Source organism: Rhinichthys klamathensis, unplaced genomic scaffold, assembly GCF_029890125.1.
Source record: "Rhinichthys klamathensis goyatoka isolate OS25496 unplaced genomic scaffold, OSU_Roscu_1.1 h1tg000258l_1, whole genome shotgun sequence".
NCBI classification, from domain to species: Eukaryota; Metazoa; Chordata; class Actinopteri; order Cypriniformes; family Leuciscidae; genus Rhinichthys; species Rhinichthys klamathensis.
The window spans coordinates 1-9,053 of NW_026606780.1; the positions used below are offsets into that span (position 1 = coordinate 1).

The 9,053-nt window shown below is 39.6% G+C and overlaps 1 protein-coding gene across 1 annotated transcript; it reads left to right on the forward strand.

Annotated features, from left to right (window-relative positions):
* Positions 1–3,229: 3,229 nt before the first annotated feature.
* Positions 3,230–8,290, forward strand: aldh1a2 (aldehyde dehydrogenase 1 family, member A2; the record flags this gene model as incomplete). Its single annotated transcript, XM_056267326.1, has 6 exons — positions 3,230–3,354; positions 4,066–4,250; positions 6,542–6,706; positions 6,783–6,940; positions 7,267–7,341; positions 7,430–8,290. Coding segments are annotated over 6 exons (781 nt in total), but the record flags the coding sequence as incomplete, so codon positions are not given.
* Positions 8,291–9,053: the final 763 nt, after the last annotated feature.

Genomic DNA, 9,053 nt, shown 5'->3' on the forward strand with positions numbered 1-9,053 from the left:
TCGAGTTACAGCGGGGTTTTTTTTGCATAGTGGAGCTACAGTCTTCATCGATCTCTCCAAGTATACATGAATATTTGCGTTGCAAATTACTACAGTGGCGAGGTCATTATTTGTTCAATTAACGTGGATAACGTCATGTACACTACTTTTCAAAAGTTCAGTCATCTCGGTCAGTATTTTTTTCAAAGAATGAATACTTTTTTTTCAGCAAGGATGCATTAAATTGATCAAAAGTAACAGTAAATACATTTATAATGTTACAAAAATAAATATATTTAGAATAAATGCTGTTCTTTGAACATTATATTAATCAAAGGATCGTGAAAAAAGTATCAGTTTCCACAAAATGATTAAGCAGCACTGTTTTCAACATTGATAATAAGCACCAAATCAGCATATTAGAATGATTTCTGAAGGATCATGTGACACTGAAGACTGGAGTAATGATGCTGCTTTACAGCTTTACAATCACAGGAATAAATTACATTTTAAAATAGATAATATTTCACAATATTACTGTTTTATTGTGTTTTTTAACAAATAATTGCAGCCTGGGTGAGCATAAGAACCTTTCAAAAATATTAAAAACTCTATTGAACAGTATTCAGTAGTGTAAATATACTTAGTGTTTATCTTCATTGTTAAAGAAACAGAGAACGGTGTTTATGGGTCTGTGTATAGCACAAGACTTCTCTCACTGATAGGAGTACAAACAGAAGTGTTGTTTCCACAGAAAACAAACTAAGCTCGTGCCCTTGAAAAACACTTGTTGGAATGCAACAAATGTTTTATTTTGTGGGAAATGGGAGTTAAGTCATTTCCCAGTTCTCTGCTATTTTGATGACTGCGATGACTATTTCTTTCTTTTAAATCAAAATGTTATTGATAAAACAAGAATGTGATGACTGAGACTTGGAAAGAAACAAACAAAAGGCCACACAAATCCTCAAATGAGTGTAGCGTCACTGTGAAAACTTTACCAACCCACTCGACTTCACCCACACTTCCACTGACTGACTTTCAGAGGAAACTCATCACCATACACCCCACCCTCCCGCCCTTCCTCTTCACTGGCAGCGAAGTGAAGGTTTGGTTCCTCTTCTCGCGTCAGCACTGCTGCTGTGGCTGTCGCTGGGATCTAATCTGGACTTGATTAGACAGCCGAGATCTCTCATGCTGTGCGTGTGTGTGTACATACACAGACTCTGAGTCACTTCAGCTGTCTGTGTATAAGGGAGGACTGGACCAGGGGTGGGGGGGACAGGGGAGCAGCTCCCTGAGGGAGTGGAGGATTCTGGTGTGTTATGACCAGCCCATTGCTGCTATTTGTGGAGTCTAGCCCCTTTGTGACAAGTGTGCAGTGTAATTTCTTAAATGAAGTATATTTCATTATATTTCTTATGTTTTATATGAATTAAAAAGCACATTGAACCACATTTTAAAATTGTTTTATTATTATTATATACAAAATAATGGTCATACCTCCGGTCAAACCAGGAGTAACTAACTAAACAAAGCACCAGTAGTAACTTAATGGTTTTTAAGCCACAAGGTTTTTTTTCAGCGATTAGCGTTACACCAGTTAGTGCAACCAAGTACTACATCTTTTTTTTGTTTATGTCTGAGCTGAGGAAATCACACTCTTACTCAAATGTGGCATTGGAAAGTCAGATTCATTCTAATGAATTGAATAATCCGAAGCGATTCCTTCATTTATGTGACTTTGAAAAGAATGATTCATTTCTAGTGAATCAGTTTGTCCTAAGCGATTCTCTCCCTTATATGTGGCATTGGAAAGTCTGATTTATTCTAGTGAATCCGTTTGTTCAGATGAATCTTGTAAATGAGCTGATTTGAGTTCCTACATGGCAATTTAAATCAGTTTTTTTTTTTCACTTCAAATCAGTCACATTATACTTTAGTGAATATTATATTTGAATTTTGTGTAAATGTATCAGTTCAAGTTTGATGTTCATTCATCCATTCAACTATAGGCTATTAATAGATAGTTATACACTATTGTTCAAAGGTTTGGGGTCAGTGAGTTTTTGTTAAATAAATTAATAATTTTAGTCAGTAAGTATACATTAAATTGATCAAAAGTTACTGTAAAGACATTACAAAAGATTTCTATTTCAAATTAAGGCTGTTCTTTTGAACGTTCTCCTCATTACTATGGTTATCTGGTTTAGCTATCTATAGCTTTACTACAGTTTAACTACTTCAACTATCTTGTAGCTTGAAAAACTAGCTTCCCCAAAACTGACAAAAACACTCACATATGTATAGTATCAGTGAGAGGTATGACGTTCGTCCATTTTTCCACTGAACGATAGTGTCAGAGGGAACTGAGGAAGATTGTTTTCCCTCCGTCTTCTCCCCTTCTCTTTCCGCTATCTGATGGAAAACAGATAGAGAAAATATTCACTGTCAGTAAGTATGTTTTGCAGAAAGGAAAAATGTACAAATGTTTGTTTATGGTTAGGAGTGCTGCTTGCCAGCCTCTAAAGCGCTGAGCTGGCTGTGAAGATTGAAAAGGTCTTTCTCTCTCTCTCTCTCTCTCTCTCTTACTCACACAGACACAGACACACACACACATACAGTTGGAAGAGAATAGTTTGATGTGAGCATAATGTTCTCTGAGATGTGAAGCAACGCCACGGCCAGCAGCTGTGCGATGTCTGCGGTGCTTACAAGGGCCTGAACAGCATGTAAGATGAGAGCCAGTCCACCGCTAATGTGAAACTTTAAGGGAAGAGAAGTGTGAAATTCAGTTTGGATTTGAATCGATTCAGGGAAGAGCTGCAAACAACATGGAATTATAAAACAGTAGACTTTTGTTAAAAAGAAATGTGCTCCTTGATAATCACACATACATATGTTTTCATTTATGCACTAACAAAGCCAATAAATGCATTTTAAGGGTCTTGTTTCACTGTTATTTTGTGACTCCAAACAGCGTTGAGCATCCTATACAAGCCTGGAGTCAGCTTTTCCTGTTCTCGAATTAACCAACAGATACTGTTGTGTGTAGGACATTCCATTCTCTTTGGCTGTCACGTTAAGCACTAATAGATATTTAGGATGTGAGCCGAAGCTCAGGGGCCTGATAATGGAGCTGGTTGTCTTGTCAAAGGGAGCCTCCTCATGCAGCAGGATTTATTAATGACAGCATCCCACTGATGTTGAGATTTAGTAAAGCTCTTCTGTGGTGTCTCAGTGATTAAAGTGGCTCTCCTCTCTCTCCACAGGTAGGCAAGCTGATCCAAGAAGCAGCAGGAAAGAGCAATCTGAAGAGAGTCACGCTAGAGCTCGGGGGAAAGAGTCCCAACATCATTTTTGCAGATGCTGATTGTAAGTATTCAGACACTGTTTTACGGCCGCCCTCCTGTTGTCCCGCTGCAACAGTTTGTGCACAGGTGCTACCCCAGAGACCTTCTCTGTCACTTCACATCAAAGACCCTTAGGGATCTTTTAGAGCTGCGTCTGGGCAAAAAAATATATATTTCGGAAAGGCCCATATACATGCAAATAAGCTTATCTCACTTCCTAAACTCCTGGTCCTTAGTATCTCTAAGTAGCCCACCAAACCTCGGCATAAGTCTGAGCTTTAAATGTTTTCAGCAGCCGTGAGCAAGGCCTCCCGTAAATCAGCCGAATGGACCCTGTCCGGACCCATCACACCACAGCCGTAAATCTGCCTGCTCCATTAACCCTTCAAAAGCCACAGCCTGCCAGTCCACCCTTTCCCCAGGTGTCCATTATCTCACACAGACGCATGTATGTATGCATAAACAGCAGACACACCAGAAGAACAAGGGGAGAAACTGCTTAAACTATAGTCTGTTAAAAAATTACTTTGAAAGACTTATTGAAATGTAGGAAATACAGTCCAGATTTATTTATCACCTGTTGTTTGGCCTGTTATTTACTTTTGTTTAAATAAAATATTTATCTAATATAATGACTGTCTACATAATTCACATCTTTAACTAATGATGCTTATGCGCCATGTATAGTCCATTACTGGCAGATGTTTAATAATGTGCTTTCTCTCTGTTTCAGTTGAGTTGGCAGTCGAACAGGCCCATCAGGGTGTTTTCTTCAACAACGGTCAATGCTGCACCGCTGGTTCCCGTATCTTTGTGGAGGAGCCCATTTATGATGAGTTTGTGCGAAGGAGTGTTGAGAGAGCTCGGAGAAGGACACTGGGAAATCCCTTTGACCCAACCACTGAGCAGGGACCTCAGGTAAGACCCAATTAATTGCCTAAAACAATAAAAATAAATCATTTATAAATCATAATATACTACCGTTCAAAAGTTTGGGGTCAGTATTTTTTTTTTAAGAAATTCATCTTTTATTCAGCAAGGATGCATTAAAATTGATAAAAAGTGACATTAAAATGCATTTAGATGTTCAAAGATATCTATTTAAAATAAATGCCGGTCTTTTGAGAATCCTGAAAATAATGCATCACGGTTTCCACAAAAAAAAAAATTAAACAGCACAACAGTTTTCAATATTGATAATAAGAGCATAAGACATGAAAAGTCTTACTGATCCCAAACTTTTGCTGTATATATATATATATACACTCACCGGCCACTTTATTAGGTACCCCATGCTAGTAAAGGGTTGGACCCCCTTTTGCCTTCAGAACTGCCTCAATTCTTCGTGGCATAGATTCAACAAGGTGCTAGAAGCATTCCTCAGGGAGTTTGGTCCATATTGACATGATGGCATCACACAGTTGCCGCAGATTTGTCGGCTGCACATCCATGATGCGAATCTCCCGTTCCACCACATCCCAAAGATGCTCTATTGGATTGAGATCTGGTGACTGTGGAGGCCATTTTAGTACAGTGAACTCATTGTCATGTTCAGCTTTGTGACATGGTGCATTATCCTGCTGGAAGTAGCCATCAGAGGATGGGTACATGGTGGCCATAAAGGGATGGACATGGTCAGAAACAATGCTCAGGTAGGCCGTGGCATTTAAACGATGCCCAATTGGCACTAAGGGCCTAGAGTGTGCCAAGAAAACATCCCCCACACCATTACACCACCACCACCAGCCTGCTCAGTGGTAACAAGGCATGATGGATCCATGTTCTCATTCTGTTTACGCCAAATTCTGACTCTACCGTCTGAATATCTCAACAGAAATCGAGACTCATCAGACCTATATATATATATATATATATATATATATATATATATATATATATACACTCACCTAAAGGATTATTAGGAACACCATAATAATACTGTGTTTGACCCCCTTTCGCATTCAGAACTGCCTTAATTCTACGTGGCATTGATTCAACAGGGTGCTGAAAGCATTCTTTAGAAATGTTGGCTTCATATTGATAGGATAGCATCTTGCAGTTGATGGAGATTTGTGGGATGCACATCCAGGGCACGAAGCTCCCGTTTCACCACATCCCAAAGATGCTCTATTGGGTTGAGATCTGGTGACTGTGGGGGCCATTTTAGTACAGTGAACTCATTGTCATGTTCAAGAAACCAATTTGAACATGGTGCATTATCCTGCTGGAAGTAGCCATCAGAGGATGGTTACATGGTGGCCATAAAGGGATGGACATGGTCAGAAACAATGCTCAGGTAGGCCGTGGCATTTAAACGATGCCCAATCGGCACTAAGGGGCCTAAAGTGTGCCAAGAAATCATCCCCCACACTATTACACCACCACCACCAGCCTGCACAGTGGTAACAAGGCAGGATGGATCCATGTTCTCATTCTGTCCTCTTTTTCCTATTTGTAGTGGAGATGAGTGGTACCCGGTGGGGTCTTCTGCTGTTGTAGCCCATCCGCCTCAAGGTTGTGCATGTTGTGGCTTCACAAATGCTTTTCTGCATACCTTGGTTGTAACGAGTGGTTATTTCAGTCAAAGTTGCTCTTCTATCAGCTTGAATCAGTCGGCCCATTCTCCTCTGACCTCTAGCATCAACAAGGCATTTTCGCCCACAGGACTGCCGCATACTGGATGTTTTTCCCTTTTCACACCATTCTTTGTAAACCCTAGAAATGGTTGTGCGTGAAAATCCCAGTAACTGAGCAGATTGTGAAATACTCAAACCAGCCCGTCTGGCACCAACAACCATGCCACGCTCAAAATTGCTTAAATCACCTTTCTTTCCCATTCTGACATTCAGTTTGGAGTTCAGGAGATTGTCTTGACCAGGACCACACCCCTAAATGCATTGAAGCAACTGCCATGTGATTGGTTGATTAGATAATTGCATTAATGAGAAATTGAACAGGTGTTCCTAATAATCCTTTAGGTGAGTGTATATATATATTTAGAAAATGACTGCAAAATCTGAGAGTTCCATCAGAATTTAAGCAAAAAGCTGTACATTGAAACATTAATAATCAGACAAGACAAAATATATATTATCTGCATAATTTATTTTTTTTAAAGTTTTTTGTTGCCTGTTACAAAAGTTCCATATAACCACAGTAAAAAAAGACACAGGATTCAGGAGTTCATCATCTCTGTTTGACTGTGTCAGGTGAGTGTGGATCAGCAGAGACGTGTATTGGAGATGATTCAGAGCGGCATCACTGAGGGAGCTAAACTGGAGTGTGGCGGCAAAGCTCCTCCTTCTAAAGGCTTCTTTGTGGAGCCCACGGTCTTCTCTGATGTACAGGACCACATGCGCATTGCCAAGGAGGAGGTAAGCTTTCTTTATCTCAGAATAATACATCTAAATTCGAATGTCAAAGTATAATAATAATAAACTTTTATTGTAGATATTTGGGCCAGTTCAGCAGATCATGAAGTTTAAAACGATTGAAGAAGTGATCGAGAGAGCCAACGACACAGAATATGGTCTGGCAGCAGCAGTCTTCACCAGAGACCTCAACAAGGCCATGACAGTCTCTGCAGCTGTGCAGGCCGGCACTGTCTGGTAAGAGTTATATCATATCACCAGAAAATGGAAAGCAAAACAAATGCCATCCACTTGTTTTGTATGGGTCCCTAATATTATTGGGTTATACGTTCGCCTTAAGGTGCAGTCACATTTACCTTTTGTTTGCAAAATTTTAATGGGAGAAAACCAGTCATTTAAATAGGAATTCATGTGATTGTGAGGGCGAAAAATTTCCCTAATATTTCGCAGATATTTCGTCAATGTGATCGCATCTTTAACCACGGAAGTTTTTTTTATAAATTCACAGAATGGAATGTAATATCATGAAATCACTAAGATTATGAAATGTCTTTGTTGTACAGGATTAACTGTTATAATGCCCTGACATGCCAGTGTCCTTTTGGAGGATTCAAAATGTCCGGCAATGGTCGTGAACTGTAAGTGCATTTAAAAAGGAGATACGGTAATAATCGTGTTTTCTATACATCCTTGTTTACGCTGACACCGTTGTTCTCTTTTTTCCAGGGGTGAGATCGGACTGAAAGAGTACACAGAGGTGAAAACCATTACGATGAAGATGTCAGGAAAGAACTCTTAAAGCACAAACATGTACGTTCCTAGCAGCGTGAAGTCTTCCTCTGAGGTTAACCACTACCCTTTATCCTTCGGTTGTCTAAAGTGGTAAAATACCACACACAGTAACCACCCATCACTTCTGCATTGGAGCACCTGTTCTGCTGTTATCATGAACTACCCTTCATCTTCATCCCGCGTCCACCGCCACCATTAACTGCCTACACCCATTCCAGCTGTGACCTCCCTTCGCCCGGCTCCACTAACCATACTAAAGCACTCGGAGTCCCGGTGAAGGAGGGCTACACATTAGACCACTGCACCAGCAGCATGCAGACACTAACAGACTGCGACAGCTCTCTCTGATGATCTCCTACGTTAAGTGTTTTTACACACTGGCTAAAAGGAGGTCTGAGGGGTGTCATTCTCAAACCTCATAATTAACTTACCTTTCCACTGGGTAGAAATCTAGTAGGCATATTTGTTTTTTACTAAGACCACTGAAGCTCTCAGATAAAAGATGTTTTCGTTGAATGAGTATTAATTCTAAAATTTGTGTAATTGCTTTATGTGTTTATTTTTTCATTTTATTGTTTGATTGTTTTTACAATGTATAACTTTGTCGATGTCTTGACCAATGTAAACAAAAATGATTTACCTCAAAAAAGAAAGCAGAAAATCAGTGGTGTGTATTTTTGACAAATGATTCCTCATTGATGCCCATTTATTGTTAGTTTTAAAGAATTATGTACTATGAATATAGAAGTTAAGATATAGAGATAATTTCTTCATTAAAATGTTTTACTCAAAGTATTCTCTTGAAGGTGATTTTCTAACAGTCTTGTTACAGAATTATGTCTGGAAAATGATGACAATAGGTAAAAAATACCCGCCCCAAAATAGTTTCATTTTGTAAGATTTATGTTATTTCTGCTTCAGTTGTTGCATTTTTCAGATGACTGTGTATTCAGACTTGTGTCAACCAGGGTGAGAACAGTCTGAGTCAGAGATTGTTTGGTAAGAGCTCTTTAGATATGAGCAGTATGTTCCAGATAAAAGAAGCACCCAGTAGTGCTACTACATTAGAAGTCGCATTCCCAAAGAAACATAGTCACAATGGATTTTTCCCAGCAGCCCAGCCAATCTGCTGATATCTTTAGTCAGACCAACCCGAATGATGAAAAGACTTGGCTACATTACACAGCACTGGTCTAGATCTGGAAGAGCAGAAAAGGGCAGCTCAGAGCTTTGAACTAGACCACTACAGAGATAGTGGATCACATGGAAATGAGTCTGAACTGTTTCCTTATGAATTAGTGTGACAACGTTTGAAGAACAAAAGTGGGTTGTTTCACCTCAAAGAGTGTTGCATGTTTTCATCAAGTGTGAACCAATCAACACAGGAAAGTGTTGGACGGTTGCAGGCGAAAGGCCTTACAAGGATTGTTTAATCCATTTGACGTTGTTGCACAATGGTGTCATCGACCCTTCCCTCCTTAGGAGTCTGTCGAATAGTATTTATAATTCTCTGGAGTCTCATGATTACAGTGTACCAAGTTCACACCAATATTTCTAC